Source organism: Cavia porcellus, unplaced genomic scaffold (assembly GCF_034190915.1).
Source record: "Cavia porcellus strain 051 isolate PalLab524CR breed Dunkin Hartley unplaced genomic scaffold, mCavPor4.1 scaffold_5, whole genome shotgun sequence".
Classification (NCBI taxonomy): Eukaryota; Metazoa; Chordata; class Mammalia; order Rodentia; family Caviidae; genus Cavia; species Cavia porcellus.
In genome coordinates this window covers 66953254-66979622 of record NW_026947488.1, presented here as the reverse complement: position 1 = coordinate 66979622, position 26369 = coordinate 66953254, and the positions used below count along the sequence as shown (strand labels likewise).

General features: G+C 38.7%; 1 protein-coding gene and 1 pseudogene across 19 annotated transcripts in view; both read left to right on the top strand.

Annotated features, from left to right (window-relative positions):
- Positions 1-26369, top strand: part of Tfdp2 (transcription factor Dp-2) — a 195197-nt gene that overhangs the window by 135855 nt on the left and 32973 nt on the right. For 14 of the 19 annotated variants that reach the window (XM_063249098.1, XM_063249096.1, XM_063249103.1 and 11 more), the window contains 4 exons: positions 3939-4042; positions 12858-12979; positions 14431-14478; positions 24801-24896. In XM_063249098.1, the coding sequence (XP_063105168.1) occupies positions 3939-4042; positions 12858-12979; positions 14431-14478; positions 24801-24896 (370 nt within the window). Of the gene's footprint in view, positions 1-3938; positions 4043-12857; positions 12980-14430; positions 14479-16646; positions 16668-24800; positions 24897-26369 lie in introns of those variants that run through there. The other 5 variants (XM_003476523.4, XM_063249100.1, XM_063249101.1 and 2 more) reach the window with 3 other exon arrangements.
- On the top strand, positions 16675-24792 carry LOC134476107 (ras-related protein Rab-2A-like; annotated as a pseudogene).

The following is a 26369-nucleotide window of genomic DNA, read 5'->3' as shown; positions in this document are numbered from 1 at the left end:
GCAATGGGATAAGTGCGTAGAAGTGAGAGGGGAAGTGTTTTGAGAGGCGTTAATAGCAATATCTTTTCCTGTAATAAAGGTTTAAAAAATTTAAACACTTGCTGTATTTTCAATCATATTACCTATATATGGAACAGACTAGCATGTAACAGTCACTGAAAAAATGGTGTGAAATAGTCTGCCCTCTGAGTACCCAGGACCAATGAACCACCCATTGAAAATTTGTGTTTATGTAGAACATGTACAGTCTTTTTTTTCATTATTCTCTAAACAATACAGTATAGCACATATTTACATGGCATTTATTGTGTATTGGGGATTACATTTATACATAGATGATTTGAGATACATGCGGAACTGGCCATGGTGGCATATACCTGTAATTCCAGTGCTCAGGAGGCTATGGCAAGATTGCTGGGAGTTCAAGGCCTGCTTGAGTATATAGCAAGACACTGTCTCAAAAAGATAATAAATTTTAAAGCCAAGCATGGTTGCATAAACCTATAATCTCCCAGCATTTGTGAGTCTGAGGCAAGAGGATTGCTTCGAATCTGAGGCTAGCCTCGGATACAATATTGAGACCCTGTTTCAAAATAAATACATACAGGAAGATAAATGCAAATGCTATGCCATTTTGTATTGAGGGCCTCGAGCATCCATGGAGCATCCAGCATTGCCCTGCATGCACTACAGAACACTTGTGCATCCATTTTGAAGCGCTAATAGAGAGGAGTTGGTCTAGAAGAGTAGAATTTTCCCAACAGAGGGAAAGGTGTGTGGCAAAGCAGATGGTTGAACTGGGGCCTTGGTGGGATTACAAAGTATTTAATCCGGTTGGTTTGAAAGCAGAATGCTGAAGAAAGTGGCTGAAGGTCAAGCTGGCAGGGGAAGCAGAGTTGAGATCCTCAACTGGAACTTGCCTGTCATTTTTTAAGATTCTAAGAGACTCGAGGTGTAAGTGTGGACTCTTCAAAGGCGTTGAGTGTCTAGAATAGTTTTGCCAGTTAAAGGACTTGTTTGTTACATGTATGTGGAATAGCTAGAAAAATTGATTAGAGCTAGGACATCCGGTTCTAGTAGTGGTGTTTACCCTGACTACACATTGGAACCATCTGGAGAACATTAATCTCATGCCCAGCCTCACCTCCCACTCAGGCCCTGCTACTGTGTGCTATTATTCCCTGGTGATTGCACTGCACCACAGTGTGAGCCATGTCGGGAACCACTGAGTGGGGGGATCCGTATATTCAAACCAGGTACCATTCAGATCCAAACTAAACAGATGCTGGCAGCATGAAGGAAGCTGAGTAAGGAAGGCTGTTAGAAGCAGGATGTGCCAGTCATAGGAAAACTGTTTCTGGAGTGGTCACTGAAAAGATGCGCGTATACAGTTATGTACATACTAATAGTGATCCCTGGGGGAGAAGCAGGTTGGAGGCTGCACTGAGCAGACCTGAGAAGGGTAATTCTGTTTTAACATGGAATTTGAGGGAAATGATCCACAACGCCAAATTGGCAGGGAGAGTAAAGGGAATGAGCCGGAGGACTAGTTGAAAATTCAGAAGACAGTCCTGTAGTGGATTACTGATGGGCCAGATCCCTTAGGAGCCATAAATCCCATAGCAGAGTTGAAAGAAGTCATTTAAATGAGAATGAGGGACTTCCCATTCAGAGAGAAATAACTAAAGTCAATGAGGGTGCAAATAAATTCACAGGTTAAGCAGTAATTTTGCCTGATGGCCTAATTTCCTTACTGTGGGTGATGAGCGTATCTGCTGACAGTTATGAGGTAAGCGTGGCAAAAAAGCAAGAGAAGGAAATTCAGGAGTTGTGGGCACACTTTGGTTTGGAAGCCAAAGGAGCATGGCCATTTGAGGACGCAGATTGGGAAGCGGATGTCTTGCTAGTCTGGTTCTTCAATACTGCTTTCCCACAGTGTTTCAGCTTTGACTTTCTTTCACATATATCGTATGTGATCTCCTTGTTACGTTGATCTCTTCTATAAGCTGAAGTTTGTCTAGAGGAGTTCACTGGCTGGTATTAGTGTGGTGTGAAAAGTAATTACTTTGGGGTGAATTTCTTAGTATCACTCTACCCCATTTTAAAGAGTGTATACATTGTGTCTCTGGTGTGAAAAGCTGAAAGAGTAAATAAGGATCAAAATGACAGATATTGGGAAATAGGAAGAAAATGTTCAAATGGGAGGAGGGAGAAGGAAAGCAAGAAAGGGAACGTTTTAAAAAGAGCCTTGAGGCTGGAGATTTAGCTCAGCGGCATAAGCCCCCCTGCCTTTGCAAGCACGCAGTCGTGAGTTCAATCCCTGGTAGGGGGCAAAAAAAAAGGCTTGACCAAAAAAAAAGAAAAAGGGCCGCAGATTTAGCTCAGTGGCATAAGTGCCTGCCTGGCAATCACCAGGTATCAATTTTGATTACCTGTACCAAAAAAAAAAAAAGAAGAAGAAGAAGCTTAAAGAAAGGAATGGAAACAAAGCTTTTGTAAATAAGGATCAATGAGTTGAAGGGAAGGGAATAGATTGGGGAAAAAAGAATCAAAATATGTCATGTACAAGGGCTGGGGTTTTAGCTCAGCGGCATAAGTGTCTGCCTTGCAAGTGTGCAGTCGTGAGTTAGATCCCTGGTACCAATGAAAATGAAAAAGAAAAAAAATGTCATGTACAGACACAGTTCTCTATGATGAATGTGATAATTATGTGTATCTACAATGTACCAGTAAAATTAAATTTTTTAAAAATGACATTCATGGGAGATTGGAACAGTAAGAAAAAACCAAAAGTGTAGAAACCAGGTGTGGTGGCACATGCCTGTAATCCTAGAGGCTGAGGCAGGAGGAGCACTGTGAGTTCAAGGCCAGCCTGAACTGCATAGGGAAGCCCTCTCTCTGAAAAAGAACAAAAGTAGAAAAAGAAATCATTTGAAAACACTGTATGGATCCCATGCTTTAGCACCACCTAGTTAGCATCATGTTTTTTCTTTACTGTTATAAAAGTTTAAAACTTAACCAGATTGAGGCTTGGGATTTAGCTCAGTGGCCTAAATACCTGCCTGACGAGCTCCAGGTCGTCAGTTCCATCCCCAGTACCAAATAAATAAATAAACCCTATCAGATTGATACTTTAAAAATATATGAACTTTTAGTATTAAAATTTTACATGGTAAGCCAGGCGTGGTGGCTCACACCTGTAATCCCAGCACTTGGGAGGCTGAGGCAGGAGGATCATTACAAGTTCGAGACCAGCCTGGGCTACAAAGTGAGCTCAAGGCCAGCCTGAACTGCACAGAGAGACCCTGTCTCAAACAGACAAAAAAAAATATTTTTTTTTACATGGTAAATTTGAAGATTTTTTCTTTTCACATTATACTTCATGCTTTTTCTTTTTAGTTCTATGACATACGAATTCTTGATATATAATATTAATGTTTTTGTGTCCTTATGAGGCTTCTCTTGGTTTCAGTTGTTTAAATGTATTAAATTTCTCTAGTAGGGTTAGTAGCATGTCTGTAATGCCAGCTATTTAGGAAAATTGTGAATTTGAGGCCAGTGTACACAGCATAATAAGACCCCATCTCAAAAAAAAAATCTTATTTCTCAGCTCTTCATATAAACTATGATTTCCATTATGTGTTCTCTAAATATTTTTCCGCTAAAAATCCAACTAAAAGTCCAATTAGTAATTGTGAAATAAACTGGAATTATTTTTTAATGTATGTCTTATAAAGTAAGATTAGTTAGTCAACAGAAGTAATCATATCTGCTACAGCAAAGCAGTCTGAATGGATTTTCAATAAGTCTTCTAGTTTATAATGTTACTTTTAGGTACTTGTAAACTACTTTAAGCAAAAGGGGTTAGGACCACCAGGGTTCATGAAGGCAGGTGGGCTTGCTGTTGCAGAACACTAACTGTTTTAATATCGTTTCAGGTAATATTTCACTTGTTGCATTTCCAGTTTCCAGCACCAACTCACCAACAAAGATTTTACCGAAAACCTTAGGACCAATAAATGTGAATGTTGGACCCCAAATGGTAAGAAAATTATCAAATCTTAGAACTAAAACTGTGCTTAGGTACAGCTGATTTAAAAAACATTTTGTTTTTATCTGAGTGTAGCCAATCAAAGTGTTAAGAAAAAGAGATTGTGCTCTTTGGTGTTTAATTTTTACATATTTGAGGGGCTGGGGATTTAGCTCAGCGGCATAAGCGCCTGCCTTGTAAGCAGGCAGTCGTGAGTTCGATCCCTGGTACCGATAAAAATGAAAAAGACAAAAAAAAATTTTTTTTTACATATTTGAATCTGTGGGTTCTTTGTGTTTACTAGTTTTTGCTCCTTATATAAGGCCTCTCTTGGTTTAAGTTATTCAAATTGATTTAAATGTATTATGCTTTATATCTTTTCTCTCTTGCAGGGCTGGTGTTGTTTTGAGACAGGATCTTGTTATATAGCCCAGCTGGACTCAAACTCACAATCCTTCTGTCTTAGCCTCCTGAGTGCTGGGATTGCACACATGTGTCACCATGCCTGGCTTCCTTTTTCCTTCTTGTAACTTTTTTCTTCTCTAAAATATAGTCTCATATAAAATAAATATATCAACTATAGTTTATTCTTTTTTTTTCAACCAGAAATTGAACTCACAACCTAATGCTTGCCAGGCAGACACTGTGCAATTGAGCTATATCCCTGACCTTCCTGGAGTTCATTCTGTAGCTGAAACTATTAATTGGAAAAATCTTTCCATTAGAGAACAGTTGGAGGAAAAACAATACATTAATTCATCTTTATCAATAGAAATAATGGGGAAGGAATAGTTGTGTTTCTCTGAAGGCATTCATTAATTTTGCTAGAGCTTAAAGTAGATAGTACTTTCATAAGTCTTATTTATAAATCATAGTGCGACACACCTGTAATTCCAGTGCTGTGGGAGGCAGAGGCAGGAAAATTGCATATCCTCTCAGCCTGGGCAATTCAGTGATTTAGTGAGATCCTATCTCAGAATGAAAAAAGGGCTGGGTGTATAGATCACTGAAAGGCCACAAATAGGGGGCACAGAGGGAGAGCTGGCAGAAAGAAGGAAGGAAAAAAAGGGGGAAAGAAAATTTTATTTATAAATGAACTTGAATTCAGCTGCTCTAAGACTATACCTAATTTAAATAACCTCCCCACTGCTTACAAAAGAGCTTCGACATTTAAAGAAGGGCTGTCAGGGCCTGGGATTTAGCTCAGCTGCATAAGCGCCTGCCTTGCAAGTGGATGGTCGTGAGTTCGATCCCTGGTACCGGTAAAAAATAATAATAATAATAATAATACTATCAATGTTTACATCTGTTCATCTAAGAGCCATAAGAATGAATTTTTCCCAGAAAGTACAGTATTGTGGAGTACATTTTAATTACAAAGTTATTTAGATGATAAATATTTTTAAACAAATTTAATGGTTTCAGGACGTCTTTATGACATTCTAGACATGACATTTTTCTTGGTCAGTTGAGGACTGTTAATTACCTGTAGAATTCAAGCTAACGATAAAACAATTTACTGTTAAGTATGTGAGGAATGTAATCTAGCTCCAACCTCACAGAGACCAAAGTTTGGAAGCTCAGACAAACATCCCCATTTAAGATAGCTCAGGGTATATTTTCAAATATTTGCTAAACATTTGCCCCTGCCGACCCACTGAAAGTGTGAATGGATAAGACAACCTGACTAAAGTTTATATAAATAAAAGTTTATATAATATATAAAAGTTTATATAAATATATAAATATCCAAAGATAACTGATTGACTGGTACCAGAAATTAAACTCACAACCGTGTGCTTGCCAGGCAGGTGCTTGTGCCACTCTGAATTTTTTTGTTTTTGTTTTGGGTTTTTGAGATGGAGTCTGTACAGTTCAGTCTCATCTTGAACTTGCAATGTATGTAACCCACGTTGACCTTGGACTCACAGCAATCCTCCTGCCTCAGCCTTCCTGAGTGCTGGAATTACAGGTGTGTGCCATCATGCATGGCCTCAAGATATAATTTTTAAGCCCCGAAATTAAACATAGATTTTCTTGAGTCTGGCCTTTACAGTACTCCTATTTTGAGAAGATATTTTTATTGGTATTTTAGTTGAACTTATGACTCAAATTTAAATTCCTCTTTTGGAAGCATGACTTTTCTTCCCTTGTCAATTTGAACAAATGTGCATGCAAAGCCCTTAAACAGTTTAGTTCTGGCAGTGATGAGAATCATGTGTACTACTAACTCACTTACTATAAACCTCAGGTTGGAGGAGCAAGAGGAAGGAGATTTGGGGTTCTCCCTTAAACAGGGCCACACAAGACCTTAATTTGTCTCCATACTTCTGAGGTGCTTTGTTTAGTTCTGAATTCATGGGCAGGATCCTGATTGTTATAAACCCCACCCGAATGTGTCCCCTTCAGAATTCTTGTCAAAGCCTAATCCCCACTGTGGGAGTAAGAGGGAAGGAGGCAGAGCCTTCGGGAAGTGGTTAAGTCCTGGGGACTCACTCTGCACTCTGGAATGGGATTACCTGTTAGTGTTTCATTACAGTGGACAAAGACAGGTTTAACCTGAGTGGTGGGGTGCTGCTCTGACAAACCCCTGCAAGTGTGGAACGGCTTCAGAACCCCGTCCTGGGCATAGGCTAGCAGCTGCCCATCTGTGTTGCCCATGAATGGGCCTTAAAGGGCAGTTCTGGCAAGGGCTGAAAAGAGCTGTGGAGACAATTTCAGTCTTTTTAGTGGTTGCCTCAGGGAAGACTTATGAACTGTAAAGGCCTTTCCAGATAAAAATGAGGAGTGTGTTACTGGAAACTGAAGGAAAGGGCACCCCTGCTGCAAAGTAGCGAAGGACTTTGCTAAACTGTGTTCACTTCCTAGTGTTTTGTGGAAGAAAGAACTCAGGGGCAATCAAATAACACATTGGGTAGAAGAAATCCTAAGTAAAGTGCTAAAGGCAGGGCACTGTTTCTCTTGACTCATAAGAAAATTTGAGGAGAGAGAGAAAGAGAATCATAAATGGAATTTATAATTAGAAGGGAAGCAGAACTTAAAAGATTTGGAAAATTCTCAGCCTGGTTAAGTTTTAAAGAATGGAATGCTCTTCTGGAGAGACACCAGAGGTAGTTTATTATGAGTGGGTAGGAGCCCGTAGAAACCTGGGAGGCATCTCAGTGATTGTATTGCCTCTCACACAAAACAGGTAAGGCTTCCAGCAGTCGCTACCTAAAGTCTTTGCTCACCAGCAGCATGTGGTGACGTAATCCCAGCACTCTGGAGGCTGAGACAGAAAGATCATGAGTTTGAGCCCATCCTGAGCAGTTTAGTAACATAGCAAGACCCTGTCTCAAAAGAAGCTCAATGAAAAGGCTGTAGATTCAGTCCCCAGTATCAGAAGAAAAAACAGTCTGCCTGCCAGATTGTTTCACAGCCCTCAGCCATTCTGTGTGTTCGTGTGGTGGGCCCATGTGGGGTACAACCTCAGGAGTTAGTCCTAAAGAGGGTGTGTGCTAAGCCTTAGCAGTGGCTGCTGCCTAGCTCCGGGGTCTGGCTGCTTCTGCCTCCGGCTTCATTTCAAGGACTCTTTTGCAAAGCCCCAAGGCCCTAGCAGAGAATTGCTGCGGAGGTGCAGCCACTGTAGAAGAGCCCTCACTCACCTCACGGCTTCAACCTAGGGGAGCTAGGGGTGAATCTGCCTGAAAGCCTCAGACTCCAGAGCCACAAGTATGAGACTCTACATATACCTCTACATGTGACCTAAACCTGGGATGGAACCCTGGGGCACCTTGAGGGTCCAACCCATTCTCTTGTGTCCAGTAACAGGGAATCAGGTCAAAGAAAATTACTCTTAAGCCCTGAGTTTAATGTCTGCTCCATTGAGTTTCCTGCTTGATCAAGACCTATTGTTGTTATTCTTCTTTTTAATTTCTCTCTTTTGGAATGAGAATGCCTGCCCTCTGTTTATCTCACCTTTGTACTTTGGAAGCATTTTGAGTCACAGGCTTACATAGCCTGAGGTTATTTTGCTCCAGGATAAATGGCACTTTTGAGTCTCACCCATATCTGATTTGAATGTGATTTGACCCTTTGAGTTGCTGGGGCAAATCAGGATTTTTAGTACTTTACAGAATTTGTAGAGCTATTGGGATGAAATGAATATATTTTGCATGTGTGATAGACATGAATTTGGGGGCATGGTTTGGAGTGAAATGCTGTGGTCTGAAATGTGTCTCCAAAATTAATGTTGAAGCCTCACCCCCACTGTGGGATGCTAAGTGAAAGTGAGGCCTTAAGGGAAGTGATTAAGTCCTGAGGGAATAAATGGGGTGAGGGTCCTTATAAAAGAGGTCAATGGGAACCCAGCCCCATCCGCCCTTAGAGGAAGGTGCTCTTTTGAAAGTGAAGAAGTCTGCTGATGTTTACATCACACTTCTCATTCTCTGGAACCGTGAACAATAAGTTTATGCTGTCTATAAATTATCTAGTCTTAGATTTCATTATAACCTTCTGAATGGCCTAAGAAACCCAGTTAGAACTGTTTCTTGGTTGTCTTCTCTCATGCCTTTGTTTGATTTTTTGAGACATAATCTCCGCTGTGTAGTGCAGGCCGGCCTTAAAGTCTCCAATCCTCCTCCTGTCTCAGCCTCCAGAGTGCTGGGATTGCAGGCATGCAACCCCACACCTTCCTCTGCATTGCTTTTTAACATTTTTTTGTTGAATTACAGAATACTTAGATAAAAGCTCACTCATCTGTTCCTTGGGCTCTTCTTTCTCTACTTGTTCTTTTAACTTTGTGTCTCTTGGAAGTCATATCTTACGGGTAGATAGGAATTTTAAGACACCATGAAAAACATTTTCAGTAGTTACAGAAACTCGTTGGGCAGCAACTTATTTGAAGTGCTTAGCTCTTTGCTTACAGATTATCATATAGGATGTTTATCTTATATGTGAAATAAAATCATGGCTTTCATATTTTAGAATATAAAAGCGACTTTTAATTAAAACCAAAATTTGGCTAACAGAATTGTTTAATATAATACTTTAAAATTATTTTCCTTTTTAACCTTCACAACACTTACGCTCCAGACTTAGTTCTAACTGTAGATGGCAGTAGTACATAAAATATTTTGATTGAGAGCAGAAAAATCTTCAGAATGCCATTCAACTTCTATAAGATTTTCATAACTTAACAATGGATGGTTTAGAGAACCAAATGTTTACATTTAAATTAGGGTTTCTGAAGTTTTGCGGGTGGGAAGAGAATCTCAAAGTTACAAAAGTATGTTTTTTACCTCCAATTTTCTTTTTTTCTTTTTTCTTTTTTTTTGGTCTTTTTCGGTTTTTATCGGTACCAGGGATCGAACTCATGACCGACTGCTTGCAAGGCAAGCGCTTATGCCGCTGAGCTAAATCCCCAGCCCCATCCCTCCAATTTTCATTTGGAATTTCAAAATTAGGTTTCATGATAATATAAACCATGTTTCTAAACTAGTATTCTTCCAGGTTCTCCAAAGACTGAATTTTGAGGCAGTGTTGCCCAGGCTGGCCTTGAACTTCTGGACTCAGCCACCTTCCTCTCCCTTAGCCTCTCAGGAGTAGCTGAGAAGATACGCATCACCAGTGTGCCTTCTTTGTTTCTTCAGGCCGTCATAATTATACTCAAGAAATTCACATGCACTTTTGAATTTGTGTTTCCTGTTTAAATCAAGCATCAGTTTAGTTTCTTGAGGAATTACTGTGTACCATGCTAAGAAAAAAGAGTCAGTGTTATTAATCACTCAGATCAACAAGGAATATCACCTGACAGAGTGACAGTAAGACAAAGAATTAAAGGTTAACTGGACCACAGCAATTCATTTTGAAAGTCAGCCTCAATGCAGATAGCTAGTTTTTCTGTTTGTCCTGTTTTCCGTCGTCCTCTTTTTTTTTTTTTTCTCCATGAAGCGCTTTAAATCAAGTAAAATCAAGAGTATAGGCCACTAATAATGGAGAAAAACAGGCCTTGGCAATAATAGTGCACAAGTTATATGGTCTGTTTCAGAGGTGTGTTGGAAAGCTTAAAATAGCGTGGTGGAAAATCTCATTAGGAACAGACAAGAAACTAATCAGATACTCAGATTTTCTTTCCTACACTGTCCATACCTAGAGCCAGCACTATAGAGAATGTTTTGAAATGCATTGAAGGAATTGGGGAGCACTGTGCACTTTACATTTGCTTACTACATTTTCCATAACATTTTCTGCTGTGTCAGCCAACCAAGAAAGTTCCCCTCATCAATTAAAAAGTTGAGTCCTTTGTCTCAGTTCAGTAAATGAATGTGCTTTTCCTGAGTGTCCCCTATAATGTGCTAAACCCTATAAGGGCCATAACTGAGCAAGGCACTTTCCTGTACCTTCAGATACTATATCTCATATTGAAATGGGGGAAGTCAAGAAGTGTGGCAAGTAGAAGGTATCAACATACAGAATTCTTACAGTACAAGTAGCTGGGCGTGGTGTTTGTAATACCAGCACTTGGAAGACTGAGGCAGGAGGATCATCATGAGTTTGAGTCCAGCATGGTGAAACTTTGTTACATGCACAAAAAAGGATACAAGGCAGAATATGATGAAAAATACAAACACATTGCTAGCTTTATGCTTTCTCGCAAGGTAAGCTTACCTCACGAGAAATATGCAGTTGGCATATTGCAGGTATCAGAATTCTCAAGACATCTGTTAGCATTATCTTTTGTTTTGATTTTTCTTTTTTTTATCGGTACCAAGGATCAAACTCATGACCGCCTGCTTGCAAGGCAGGTGCTTATGCCACTGAGCTAAATCTCCAGCCCCTTGTTTTGATTTTTCTAATTACAGAATTAACTCATTAAAATTATCTCCAACATATTCATAAGTACTCATAGTTCCCTACTCCTAATGTGGTGTAACACAGAAACCAACTGACGTTTTTGAAGTAATTTAGTAAATAATAAATGTTGACAACTCCAGTAAACTAACTCTGAACTGTTTTTACAGTTCAAATTGTTTGACTCTTAATCTTTTTTTTTTTTTTTTGTCTTTTTCCTTTTTATCGGTACCAGGAATCGAACTCACAACTGCCTGCTTGCAAGGCAGGTGCTTATGCAGCTGAGCTAAATCCCCAACCCCTTGACTCCAAATCTTTGATTGCAGTTGAACAATTTGGAATATTTTTGACTCCTCTTTGGTGTTTTATGGTGCAAGTTAGCAACTAACTTAATCACTTTCAGATACAGAATGGATTTCAGCTGATCAGGAAGATAAAAATTAGCATTTCAACTTGTATGAGTCAATAAAAATAGAATTTTTTTTAATCAGTACCTGGAATTGAACTCTCAACTAAACTTGCAAGGCAGGCGCATGTGCCGCTGAGCTAAATCCTCAGCCCCTAGAATTATTTAAGATTTACATAACAATTATAGGGCCAAAAGTGGTGACACCTCTAATCCCAGTACTCTGGAGGCTGAGGCAGGAGAATCACTGTGAGTTTGAGGCCAGCCTTGGTTACAAAATGAGTTAAAGGCCAGCCTGAGCTGCACAGTGACACCCTGCCTCAAAAAGGCAAAACAATAGAAAGAGAGAAAGAGAAGTTTACTTTTGGCTTCTTATTATGGACTTAAAATTTTACTATCATGAGAATTTTCACAACTACATAGAGAAAACCCTTACATACCCAGGAGCGGCTTCATCAGTTATCCACATAGCATTGATCTTTTTCCATTAACACCTCTATTCCCTGGGCATAACCTTTATGTACTTATTTATTTTTTGCAAAAATACTTTTAAAGCAGTTACTAAGGCTGATATTTTTAAATACTTTAAAAGTATTTTTAAAATTAATATTAAAATATTAAAATACTTTAAAAGTATTTTTAATACTTTTAAAGCAGTTACTAAGGCTGATTTTTATATTTTTATAAATATCTTTGGAAAAAACCATATTCTTTTCATCAGTGAAAAATAAAATACTTGGAAAGAAATTTGGTAACATAAAGAGCCTTTTTAAAAATTAAAATAGTCTTGTTTCCATTAATTTCTACTTAGAAATAGAAGTAAAAGTCAAGATCATACAAAAATGTTTATCACATTATTTACAATTCATTAGTTATAATTATTTCAAAGTTCTGATTTGCTGTTACTCTGGTTCTAAGTTTTACTGTCCCGTTTCCTTTTTATTTTTCCTATGGTGTTGATATTGAACTCAGCCCTCATACATGCTGCGTAAGCCCTGTACTAGTGAACTAAATATCCAGTCCTATCTAGTCTGTTTATTTTTGAGAAAATGTCTCCCTCAGTTGCCTTCAAACTCAAAATCTTTCTGCCTCAGCCACCTGAATAGTTGGGGTTGTAGGCATGTAGTTTGTTCCCTTAATTTGAAAGCTTTTCATTTTCCTGGTTTAAGACATTGTTAGCTGCCCATTTAATTGCTATGCATTTGTATCCAGATTGTTACTCAATTGCTGGTACCTGCATTGTGGCCTCATGTCAATATTCAGGACACTTGTGCTTTGTGATCCTGATATATTAGAGCTCTCATGATGGTGTTTGATTGTAATCCCAGTGCTCAAGAGGCTGAGGGAGAGAGATCAAAAGTTTGAAGTCAACCACTGGGTTACATAGGGAGACTGTGGCTCAAGCCCCATCAAAAAAATCCTAGAATATAAGTAAATCAAAGGTACTGCTTATATTTTTATCACATTTTGGGTGAATGACAGCAAATGCTTTTCGGACAGTAAGGTTTCCTTGTATGTTGATTAACAATCAGCAACACCTAGTAAATTCTTACCAATTCTTACTAAATCGTCTTGTTCCTCATTCTGCAGATTATAAGCACACCACAGAGACTCACCAGTTCAGGAAGTGTTCTGATCGGGAGCCCATACACTCCTGCACCAGCGATGGTCACTCAGACACATATCACAGAAGCGGCTGGCTGGGTTCCCAGGTAAGAACGTGAAAAATGTCTATATTCAAAACCTTAAACAAAATTCTGACCTATTTTCTGTATTGTCGTGTTATCTCTTTTTATTTCAGCCTAGTTCTTAAAAACTAATGTTTTTCCTTTAAAATTGCCTATTTTACTTTATGCCTGAGACATAAATTATCTCTAGTGTAACACCTGCCCACTGTGGTGTTGAGAATTGAACCCAAGGCATCCACACTGAACTATATCCCCAGCCATTTGACGTAGGGTCTTGTTAAGTTACCCAGGCGGGGCTACAATTTGGACTCCTGCCTCAGCCTTCCAGAGTGCTAGAATTACAGGCATTTGTCACCATGCCTGGCTATATCCACTCTTACACAGAAAAATAGTACAATGACTTATAACAGAGTCTTTCAGCTTTTTAAAACTGAATCGGACTGTTTCCTATGATTACAACTTTTAACTGCTTTAGAGAGAAAAACTGTATTTTATATTGTTTTAACACATAAGAAATGAGTTGTAAAATGTTTATTCTGAAAATTTCCTTATCAGCTCTTCCTTCCTTAACAGAAAAGGAACTAGAAAAAATAGGCCAAATGTATTAAAGTTTTCATTAACTTTTCCCTTGATTCTTTGCAACACTTGGCAATAAAATCACTATCCCTTCTGTGTCACTCCTTTGCTATTTTTAGTGGCAAACCCTACATGTTTCATCTTTGTCTGTAAGATACCCTTGCTAGTCTTTTTCTATTCCTTAGCATTTTAGCACCCCATCCTTCTGTTAGAAAGAGAGAGAGAGAGAGAGAGAGAGAGAGAGAGAGAGAAAGAAAGAAAGAAAGAAAGACTGAAGGAAAGAAAAGAAAAAAGGAAAGGAAGGAAAAAAAAGAAAGAAAGATTATGATAAATGACTCGAGACCTCCTTTGTCACTTTAGAAGTTATTTACATGGTAATGCACTGCACTGGGGATCCTGTTGTGTGTGTGTGTGTGTGTTAGCAAATGCTAAATTTTGGTTGAGTAAGACTCTCTTTGCTTCAAGAGTAAGTGAATTAATAAGACAACAGTTCTTAGACTTTTTTTTTTTTTTGGTACCAGGGATTGAACTCTCAACCTTCCATGTGCCAAGCAGGCACTTATGCTGCTAAGCTAAATTGCAGGCCCTAGTCCTGAGACTTCAATTCACATTCATATTAATACATATACATGCATGTATAGATACCCACATGAGACAGAAGAGGTCCGTAAAGTCTCATTTATAAAACTGTAATGTTTTCTTCCCTCAGTATTGATTGAGCTCCCTCCAATTTAATGGTTATTGTGTGGTCATGTCTTGTCTAGTGACAAAATGAAGTCTTTATATTATGTGCCTATTGTTTGTTTGTTTTGTTCAGTGTAGAATTAGACAAGTTATAATATTCATGAAATACAGTTGTGTTTATGTGTTATGTTTATGCTATCTTTTTGTCTTTTTAGTGATAGAAAACGGGCTAGAGAATTTATAGAATCTGATTTTTCAGAAAGGTAAGTATGAGTGCAAAATTTTTGCTTAGGATTTGTCTATGTAGAGAATAATTTCAATAATTCCACCTTTATAAGCAATGAGATATCTTTCTTCATTTGATTTGCATTGTTAGTCCATTCTTCATTGAATATTTCAGTTCATTCATAATAATTGTATGGTTTAATAGAAATTATCCTGTGATACTGCTGTGTCATTTAGTCCTCTTCCTCCTCTTGGGGGCTAAAACCTTCTATCAAAGTGTATAATCGTGTTACTCAGCCCAAAGTTTTCAACAAGTTTTACTGGCTAGGTGTGGTGGCGCACACCTGTAATCCTAGCACTCAAGAGGCTGAGGCAAGAGGATCACCATGAATTTGAGGCCAGCCTGGGCTACAAAGTGAGATCCTGTTTCAAAAAAAAAAATTAAAAAATAAAAAAGCTTTTACTAAACGTGTTTATAGATCATGGTAACTCTTATTTCAATGAGCTGGGGATTTAGCTTAGCAGTGTAAGTGCCTGCTTGGCATGCATGAGGTCATGAGTTCAATCCCAAATACTAAAAAAAAAAACAGTGAATGTTTAAAAATCTATCTTTCGTTCTTTCTTTCTTTCTTTCTCTTTCTTTCTTTCTTTCTTTTTTTCTTTCTTTCTTTCTCTCTCTCTCTCTCTCTCTCTCTCTCTCTCTCTCCCTCTCTTTTGCTCTCTCCCTTCGCCTTCTCTCTCCCTCTCTCTCTTCCTGTCTTCTCTTCCTCTCTTTCTCACTTTCTTTCCTGAATCAAACTCAGGACCTTGGACTTGCCAGGCAGGTGCTTATACCATTGACCTACATCTTGGCCCTTAAAATTTTTTAAAAAAATTATTACAATAGATAACTCATTGCCTTTAACCTTCCTCAAAATTCTCCCCCCTTGCTTTGAACACATCCCATCATTACTGTCACTTTCTGAACTGGTTCTGGAAGTGCTCCCTCATAAACATTGTCCCTCTTGTGGCTGCCTCAGTGTTCTGAACCCTTCGTGGTCATTTTGACTTTGGGAAGAGCTGAAGGTCACAGTGCCAGTTCTGGTGGGGGAGGACACTGTAGCCTGCCTTCTGGGACGGTGCTCAACAGCAGCTACATTTATTTCTCAAGAGGACTTCAGAGACAGGGCATTTAGCTCAGTGGCATAAGCACCTGCCTGACAAGCGTGAGGCTGTGAAGTTGATCCCCAGTGCCAAAACAAAATAAAACAGGATTTCAGAATTGCTTCAGAAAGTAGCAGGAATGATTGGGAAGGGTGTGTTCAAAGCAAGAGAGGGATTTTGAGGAAGATTAATGGCAATGTGTCTTTTACTTTAATAAATTATTAAAAATTTAAACATGGGGAGAGGAAGATAAATAAAAAATTAAGACATGTTTTGTGCGTGTACCACCTCCCCACAATCAGTAGAATCATTTTGTACTGGAAACGTGACTACAAAAACAATTAGAAATTTTTTTAAAAGTTTAAGCATTTGCTGGGTGTTCGTTTGGTTGGTTTTTTGTCTTTTTGAGACAGGATCTAATCATGCAGTTCAGGCCAACCTTGGACTCACCTTATAGCCCAGGCTGACCTCAGATTCACAATAATCCCCCTGCCTCAGCCTCCCGAGTGCTGAGATTACAGGCAAGAGCCACCCAGCTTGGCCCTATTTTTTTGCCTTTGTGCCTTTGCTGTGTATTTTGTTCATGCCTCATATTAGCACCTGCCTGGTTATACATCAAAATCACTCATGATTTGTTCAGTAACAGTAGCTACCCAAATCATTTAGTTGCAGTTTTAAGAATTAGCAGCTTAGGGGCCGAGGGTATGGCTCTGCTATCAAACTTGGTACCCGTGAGACCCCCGAATCCAAGAGTGAGGGCCTCAGGACAGTAAATGAAGAAAGTGTGCTTCCTTGATCAACACCAGCACTGCTTTCGTCCTTGGTGGCATTTGTGGCTTACTTCTTTGTGTTTTTTTTGTTTGTTTGTTTGTTTTTGTTTTTGTTTTTCAGTACTGGGGATTGAACCCAGGGAGTACCAAACTATATCCCTAGTCCTTTTTATTTTACTTGGAGACAGGATCTTACTAAGTGTTCCAAGCTGACTTAGAACTTGTGATCCTTCTGCTTCTGCCTCCTGAGTAACTATAATTACAGGTGTGCACTAGAGGTTCTTACCTATTTTGAAAAGACAAAATCACATATGGTAAGTTGTTGAATTATATAGGAATATATGGTGAAATGTTCTTTTTCTCTGGTAAGAAGTGCTGTTTCTGATTCACATGGGTCTTTCTTGGTGTTGCCCTTGGAAGGGGCAGCAGTACAGACTCTTAACAATGTAAAGAATATTGAAATTCTTAAAAATGGAACATGGTGGGGCTGGGTGTGATGGCACACACCTGTCCTCCCAGCACTCGGGAGGCTGAAGCAGCAGAATTGCTATGAGTTCAAGGCCATTTGAACTACGTAGCGAGCTCAAGGCCAACATGAACAACATAGACTCTGTCTCAAAAAAACAGAGACAAAACAAAACAAAACCCCCCAAAGGAACTCTTGGAGCTGAAGGCTCGGGGGTGGAGCACAAGCACTCACACGTGCACACATACAGGCAAACCATTCAGTGATTGTGATCAATGATGCCTATGTACTACAAATAAGATTCTCTTCCCTCCTAAGAGAGAATCCTAATGATCACATATGGAAGCACTATATTAAATATGTTGGGACAGGCTGTGCTTGATGGCTCATACCTATAATCCCAGCACTCAGGAGGCTGAAGCAGGAAGACCAAAAATTCAAGGTCAGTTTGAACTAATAGTGAGACCTGGTCACAGAAAGCAAAAAAGGAAGGGAAGAGAAGTAATTGATTGATTTTATTTATCCCTTATCTGAGGGACCAGAAATGCTTCAGATTTCAGTTTTTCAGATTTTGGATATTTGCATGGACTTTGCTGGTCAGGCATTCCTAATACCAATATATAAAATGTTCTAAAACCAAAAACTTCCCAGTGTCATACTGGTGTTCAAAAACTTTCAGATTTTTACATTTTGAAATTAGATAGATGCAGCTTGGATAGCCATTCATTCACCTTTTCTTTTCTACATTTAGTTCAGATACTTTTATTATTTGAGAGGTGTAAGGGGTACTGGTGGTGAACCTAAGATCTTTGCACTGAGCTACATGTCCATTGCCCTCTTTTTTCCCCATATCTTTTTAAAATTTTGAGACAGGGTCTTGCTAAGTTGCCTAGACGGGGCTCAAAGTTACAGTCCTCTTGCCTTAGCCCTCCAGAGTGCGTGATTGCAAGTGTGTGCACCATGCCTGGCCATTTTTCTTTTTAGTGTAACTTTTCTATAGTATTTCTCACATCCAATCCCAAAGGTAACACAGAGATTGCTATGTATTGTTTTCTGTCTGTTCTTGTCCTAAATGAATACTAAGAGTCAGTGCAGTGGTATTGCATTCATTCTTTCTTTGTACTCATTTACTTGCTTTTTTTAAAACCCAGAACTTTGTGTGTACTAAACATAACCACTGTACCACTGAGCCGTATCCCCAAGTCCATCCATTATTTATTTAGTTATTTATTGTCTTTTTTTTTCAATTTGTCTTTTGTATTTGAGTTTTTTGTCTTTTTGAGACAGGATCTCACTATGTGGTTCAGGCTTGCCTTGGGCTCACTTTATAGCCCAGCCTGGTCTCGAACTTGCAACGATCCACCTGCCTCAGCCTCCCAAGTGCTGGAATTACAGGAGTCCGCCACCACACCCAGCTCAAATCCTTCATTTAATTATGACTTTTAAGACTCAGTCTTTGTACAATAAACTGATAATTCTTAATAAACTAGTACAATTTAAAGTGTAATGAGCAACAGTAGTCAAAATTCATGTGCTTAAAACTTGTGTGTTGTAAAGTGTTGGAATATCTATAAAGTGTTGGAGTGCTCTAAGCATTGGAGATAATAACAAGATAGAGAAACCTCCCCCCTTAACTTTATATTGGGAAGAAGCAATAAGCAAATAAGATAATTTTTAGATTGTAATGGGTATTATATATATAAGAAAGAGCTTTGTAGAGTGAAGGGTAGTGGTTATCTGAGGAAAACTATCTTAGAAGGTAATCTTGGAATACAAAGAATCCACTGATGGGAATGTTAGTCCTTATTTTTCTTTTCTTTTGTTAGATCAGGTTAAAAGTACCAGATTAGTTGGGTGATTAAAATGTTCTGGCTAACTCTTTTTAATAAGAAATGAAGGCTAGAGTAACTCATTCAGGACACTTCCCGCCATCTCTCAGGAGCTATTCCTATCTCTTTTTACTCCCCAATACATTTTCTTACTCTCAAACAAAACAAAACAAAACAACCCAAAAAAAAACAAAAACAAAAAAACGAGCCCAGTCTACATTTGTATGAAATCAACACAAGAAAAAAAAAAAATAAATAAAGAAATGAAGGCTGGAGATGCAGCCCTTAGTAGAATATAAGTTTAACACCTGCAAGACCTTGGGTTTGATACCCAGTACTGTAGAAAGTAAGAAAAAACTTTTTTTGTTAAATACATACTATGTATATTTCTCTATATTTCTTTGTTGAACTAGAACATATATATTGCAACTTACACATAGGCTACATTGAGTAGTATTACAAATTTCAGTTGGATGTTACTTTCATAAATAATAAAAATTATTATTAGTTGGGCATGATGTGACGAACCGGTAATCCTAGCACCTGAGATACTGAGGCAGGGGGATTGCAGCAAGTTTAAGGCCAACTGTAGCTGCGTAATGAGTTAAAGGCCAACCTAAACTACATAACAAGGGCTTATCTCAAAAAAACAAGCAAACAAAAAAATGTAGGAGCAGTAGCAGGAGGAGCAGCCATGGCCTGGCACCCAGAGCAGCTGTGGCCACGTCACATGCCTCACTTTTTAAGGATGTTATGAACAACACAGGTTTTGGCAAATCATGTTTATGGCTACAGTTTACTGACAGGAGGTTTCAGCCAGCGTATGACTACACTATTGATGTCAAGTTTGGTGCTTAAATGATAATAACTGATGGAAAACAGATAAAACTCCAGATCTAGGACACTGTAGGGGAAAAGTCCTTTCGTTCTATCACAAGGTCATATTACAGAGGTGCTGTGGGGTCTTTATATTACAAGGAGGGATACATTGAACCACTTGACAACCTGGTTAGAGGATGCCCACCAACATTCCAGTTCTCACGTTGTCATTATACTTATTGGAAATAAAAGCGATTTAAAATCTAGAAGAGAAGTTAAGAAGGTAAAGCTTTTGCATGAGGACATGGCCTTATCTTCATAGAAACTTCTGCTAAGACTGCTTCTAGTGTAGAAGAGGCATTTATTAATACAACAAAAGAAATTTATTAATTCAAGAAAGAGTCTTTGACACTAATAACAAGGCACATGGGATTAAAATTGGTCTCCATCATGCTGCTACTAATGCAACATACGCAGGCAGTCAGGGAGGACAGCACCTGCAGGAGGCTGCTGTGGGGTGTCTTTCAACTAACTGCACAAGTGGAACTACTCACTGATTTCACCTTCTCTGCCCCACTCCACTGAGACATGAAACTATGTGAAATGGCTTTATGTCACAGAAGACTTTAATCCTTCAATTCTTGCATAACTTTGAACAAGTGGTTAAAGTTCACTTAAAAAAACAGATTTTGGAGAGTGTATTCATATCTATTTGCATTTGATTTCTACATCAATTGATGCGATTATTTTTGTTAAGTGTTATCCTGTGTTGTTAACTACAAACTGAAGTATATTAAACACTACAAAATCATCTTGAAGCTGGGTGTGGTGGTGTACTTCTGTAATCCCAGCATTTGGGAGGCTGAGGCAAACAGATTGTAGCAGGTTCAAGACCAGCCTGGGCTACAAAATGAGCCTAAGGCCAGCTTGAACTGCATAGCAAGACCCTGTCTCAAAAAGACAAAAAAAAAAAAAGAAAAAGAAAAAATCATCTTGAGTATTTTAAATCAGTTTATGTAGTTAGGTTTCCCAATATCTGTGGTTACCTAATGTTTAATATTGTAGAACTGTCCTCAAAGAGTTGCCAATTTCCAGGTCTATAAAGAAAAGCAGAAAGATTCTTTTAATTCTGTACTTATCATATACTTTCTATATATATATAGTTTAATAACCCACTTGAGAATAATTTGCCAAGCTTAAATTCTTTAATGCATTTGCATAAATTCTTTACTGTTTAGAGCTTAAAGCTACAGAAGCATTGTTAGGAATTGCTTGAACACTGAATTTTAAACTTTTTGACACTGTTAAGCAAGCACGGTCTCCTTTTCTTGGCACTAGCCCAAGAAAATTATGCTTAATGTATACTACTAAAGGCTATTTATGTGTTAACCTGTTATAATGTCAAAGGTTTGTTATTTAGCGACAGTTTCCTTAAGAGCTCTTTAGAAAAGAATTTGTTTGCCTTAATGAATACTGTTGTATAAAAACAGTATAGTGAGTGGAAAGGGCAGAAGCAAGAAAACCCTACATGTGAGCTACTCCGTGAAGAATGAGTATCCATGTTTAGATGGCACATTATGAGGACTTAATCTTTCCCTAACACAAGAATGTTTTCTTTTTTTCACATGGTTTCTTAGTGTATTTTTCATGCAGGACAGTTTCTCAACCTTGATGTACAGTGATTATAAAATTTTTCTTTCAGTGGCAATGTATAATCTTAAAGATAAGAGCATCTTGTCTGTTTTGAAGGGGATACGACAGTCAATCTACTGGCTAGAAAGTTCTGATAAAGAGTGGAAAAGCTGGGGCTGGGGATTTAGCTCAGCGGCATAAGCGCCTGCCTTGCAAGCAGGCAGTCGTGAGTTCGATCCCTGGTACCGATAAAAAGGAAAAAGACCAAAAAAAAAAAACAAAGAGTAGAAAGGCTTTAATAATCTAGGCAGTGTGATCGTTTCATTCTTTTTTTCTTTTTTCCCTTGATCTCTCATGAAATCGTGTTAGCACTGCAAAATAAAATCCTATGTGTAAAACACAATGTGGGTGGCATGGAGAAAGGAGAAAGTGATTCCCAACAGGTCTAGGAGCCACTCTTTGAACCCTGTGAAACCCAGTACTTCTTTTTATATAAAATATTTTATGATTTATTTCCTATAAATTATAATTAAAAATACAACTCACCCATAATTAAATGTTTTTAAAAGTCTAAGATCCTAACTGTATAGAAAGGAAAAGAGGTGCCTGAGGTACAGTTCGGTGGTAGAACAATTGCCTAGCCCATCGAGGCTGAAGGCCCTATATTCAGTCTCTACCATTGTAGAAAGAGAGAAAAAGTTCTACAGTCAGAAAGTGTGAGCTGGGCCTGGTAGTGCACCCCTAGAATCCTAGCACTGGGTGGGCTGAGGCAGTGAGTTCACTATGTAGTGAGACCCTGTCTCAAAGAGAATAAAAATTGTGAGGGGGTGAGGGTGGACAGAAGGAGAATTCCTGAGCACTAACACAAGCATGATTTGTGCACTATTGCCAGCCCAGAACACTAGCAGTCCAGGGAGAGGTGAGTGTAGAAATAAATGGAGGTTCTTACACCTGTACAGCATTTGATGTTGGTGTAAGCATATCACTCACAGATGACCATTTCAGTGCTCTTAAACTCACGTGGTAAGCCATCTGTGACAGACTGGTCACCCATGAGAAGAACATGTTAAAGTGTGTGACTTTTTGACAATGTACAATCCAGTCATGGCTTTAGGTGTTTCACAGAGTTTTGTGACCATTACTGCAGTCGGTTTTAGAGCATTTCACCGTTTTCAGAAAGAAACAGTGCTGTCACTTTGCAATCCCTTGTCTGTCCCCATTTGGACAACCACTTTCTGTCCTATAGATTTGCCTATCCTGGGTATTTCAAATAAAGAGAAATATTCATTGCTTTATTCATAAAGCATAGTCTTAGTGTTCATCTATGTTGTGGAATGCATTGGTACTTCATTCTATTTTACTCCTGTGTGGATGTGCCACATTTTACTCTCGTTCATCGGTGGACATTTTGAGTGTTTCTGCTTTTTACCTGTTATGAATGATGCTACTCTCAATATTTGTAAACCAGTTTTGCATGCATTTAAGTGTGGAACTAACTGGGTCATATGATTACTTTTCATTTAGTCTTTCAAATAGTTACCAGATTTTTCCAAAGTTACTCTCCCATTTTACATCCCACCAGGATTCCAGTTTCTCCACATCTTTGCTGACTGGGCAAGCACTGTACTCCTGAGACACATTCTCTTCTCTCTCTCTCTCTCTCTCTCTCTCTCTCTCTCTCTCTCTCTCTCTTTCAACTTGTCTTTTTAATTGCAACTATCCTAGTAGATTTCAAATGGTATTTCTTTGTGGCTTCGATTTGCATTTCCCCTCACCACTAAGTACAGTTAGCATTGCCCGTGTGTGCATTGCATGCTCCTGTAATTCTGGCACTCTGGGAAGCTTAGGCAAATTCAAGCCCAGCCTAATGATTTAACAAGACCCTATCTCACAGTTAAAAACAAAGCTCAACCAGACATGGTGGCACATGCCTCTAATCGCAGCACTCTGGTACTAGGGATTGACCCCAGGCCTGACACGTATTTTAACACTGAAGCTACTTTCCCAGCCTCTTACAATTTTTTATTGTTGTTGTGTGAGATAACTGTTAGGGTCTCACTGAATTGCCCTTGAACTTGTGATCCTCCTGCTTCAGCCTCCAGAATAACTTAGATTACAAACATGTGCCACTGTGCCCAGCTTAGCATTTGCTTTTTTTCTTTTTCTTTTTTTTTTTTTTTAAATTGGTACCAGGGATCCAACTCATGACCACGCACTTGCCAGACAGGCGCTTATGCCACTGACCTAAATCCCCAGCCCTGATAGCATTTGCTTTTATAACATTTTTACAATCACTTTAATTTTTATGGACCCAGTGTTAAGTTTATCATTTAAAATTATTAATTAAGTTGGAAAGTAAATTTTGTGTTGTTCTTTTGCAGTGCTGGGGATTGTGCCCCAGTCTCTTTGTGGTCATGAGTGCTCTAGCATTGAGCTGTCATCATCCACTTAGCCCCCAGCACCTTCTGAGATATGAAGTAGTTTCTCAGTATAATTTTGATTTCCAGTTTCCCAATTATAAGTGATGCAGAGCATTTATCAGGCACAAATTAATCATTTTTTTTTCTTTCTTTCGTTTTTCCATTTCTGTCTCTGGAAAAATGACTATTCAAGGCCTTTGCCCATTTTTAAATTGGCTTATTTTGTTGTTTTGGGATTGTAGTTCTTTATATAGCCTTTTACCTTTTAATAAAACTCTTCTGCTAGAAAAATTGTTTGCTTAACTTTCTTTTCTTTTCTTTTTTCTTTTTTTTGAGACAGGGCTTCAGCATGTAGTTTAGTCTGGCCTTGCACTCAGTATGCAGCCCAAGCTAGCCTCAAAATCCAGTTGATCCTCCTGCTCAGCTTCCTGAGTGCTGGGATTATAAGCATGTGCCACCATGCCCAGCTGTTTGGCTTAACTTTCAAAGAAATAATTTACTGAATTGGTTGCTTGGTGAAATTTCCTCTTTGTGAGCTGCAGGCACTGAATATTCTAGTCTCCTTTGTTGATTTTTAAGGTTTTTATTGGTTGCTTGTTGGTTTGGGGGATTGAACCTACAGGTGCACTGCTGCTCTTCTGTATCTCTAGCCTTTTTGTAAATTTTGGGAGATCTCACTAAGTTGCCCACACTGGCCTGAAACATATAGTCCTTCTGCTTCAGCTCCTGAGTAGCTTGAATTGTAGTAATGAGCCACGAGGCCTGGCTTGTACATGGATATTGATTGAAATTGATGGTATGTTCTGTTAGCCTTCCAGTGAATACACTTAATTTCTTGATTCAGTTGTTGCTGAGTCTGCCTGGCAGCTTCAGATTGTTTGCGAAAGTTCTGGTAGCTCCTGAAAGATGTGTTCCTTTAATGTGCCCTGCTTTAGGCTTGCTGTATCATTTAATCCTCTCAACTACCTGTGACACGTGTATTTGTATCCCAGTTGTTTAGACAAATGGAATTAGAGTTAAGTGACTTAAATTGCTCGAAATAGATAACCTGATAAATAATTTGCCAGTTTGATGAGTGTGGCCATCAGCATTCCAATAATAGTTTCAAATTTTAGTACTTCCTCTTACTAAAATTTCGGGTATTTTGTTTTGTTTTGTTAGTACTTCTGTTTTGGTTTGGTTTGGGGTTTTTGCCATACTGGGGATTGAACTCAGGACTTTGCACAAGTGCTCTACATCAAGCTATATCCCCAGCCCTATTTTTATTTTATTTTGAGACAGGTTCTCGCTAAGTTGCTCAGCCTGGCCTCGAATTTGTGATCCTCCTGCCTCAGCTTCCCAAGTATCTGGGATTACAGTCATGCGCCACCATGCCCGGCAAGTTTCTTCTTTATGTATTATCCTTATATGACTACAAAGGACAAAATCACCAAGTGATTATCCAGAACTATCCTATGAGTATCTGACTACTGCGTTTTAAGAAATACAGACCTAGACTCAGATGAAAAAGTCTTTTACTACTGTCTTAAAAAGTACAGTTGAGAAATGTATTTACTTTAACAAGTACTATCTAATTTTTAGTGTGATTATAAGATCCCATGTGCAATACTTTTTTTTCAAAATAACTCCCACACTTCCATCTTAATAATCTTTATTTACTTTGTACTTAACTTATACTAATTATATAAATTAATGTGTAACTAGTCATTTGTATCTAAATACACCAAAGTACAAATCCTGGAGAGTAGATTTTATATGGAAATGTATGTGCCTGGTATTTTCTTCCATTTAGAAGCACATTAAATTTGATCATCCTTCTTGTTATGATGGAAACACCGCTGATACATAGTGCCTGGACCTACTAATTCATCGTGGGTTGCAATTAAGGTTGTTCTAATTCTCAACTTATTTACTATTGGCATAACATTCTTTCCTTCATGTACAGAGAATTAACCTAAAGCATTCTCACTGTATTATGTCCCCAGCTCTTTTGATTGATCGACTGATTGATTGATTGCTGGTGGATGGACACAGGGTCTTGCTAAGTTACTGAGTTGTGCAGAATGGGCGCAAACTTGCAGTCATCCTACTCCAGCCTTCTAGAGTGCTGGGACTGCAGATGCGCAGCACCTGCCCAGCTCTTTATAGTTTTCTTTTGAGATGGGATCTGAGTTTCCCAGATTAGCCTCAAACCTGGAGTCCTTGATTCTGCCTCCCGAAGGTTGGCACAGCTTTTAAAATATCACAGCACTTGCCCTCCTCTCCAGTTGGTATGGTTACCTGGAGCCATATTTTATATTGAAAAGCAGAGTAAATGCTTGATCTCTTCCCTTTTTGACCAGTTTTCAAGTTGATGAATTTGTTCCTGTCTTCCTCAAAAGATGATCAAGTCATCCTAGTTAAAAATATCATTAGAAACTTGTGAATTTGAACATATGTGTTAAATTCCTTACATCTTGTCATACTGTTGAAGCTTTAATTGTGTGTCTTTGCCCAGGGAGCATCTTCTAGTTGGCCTTCAAATCCCTTTGACATGACTGTAGTATCTTCATAACTTCTTTATTGCCTGCTAAGTTCCTCATACATTTCCTGCCCTAGTCCTGGAATCAGTCACGTCTCCAAGAAGCCCTGATTTGCATTAGTCAGAATTACATGTCAGGCTCCAATCTGTGGGTTAAGGGATATTCGTTGCTATTAGGTTAGCCATTTTTCTAGTTCATTAGAAAGCACAGCAGGCAGTTTTGTCAGTTGAACTGACAAAATGTTTTGCCCTCTTTAGTACCACCTTCATACACAAGGCCACAACAAGCACTAAGTGAATTGGAACAAGTAGATTGTAGTGATGCACAC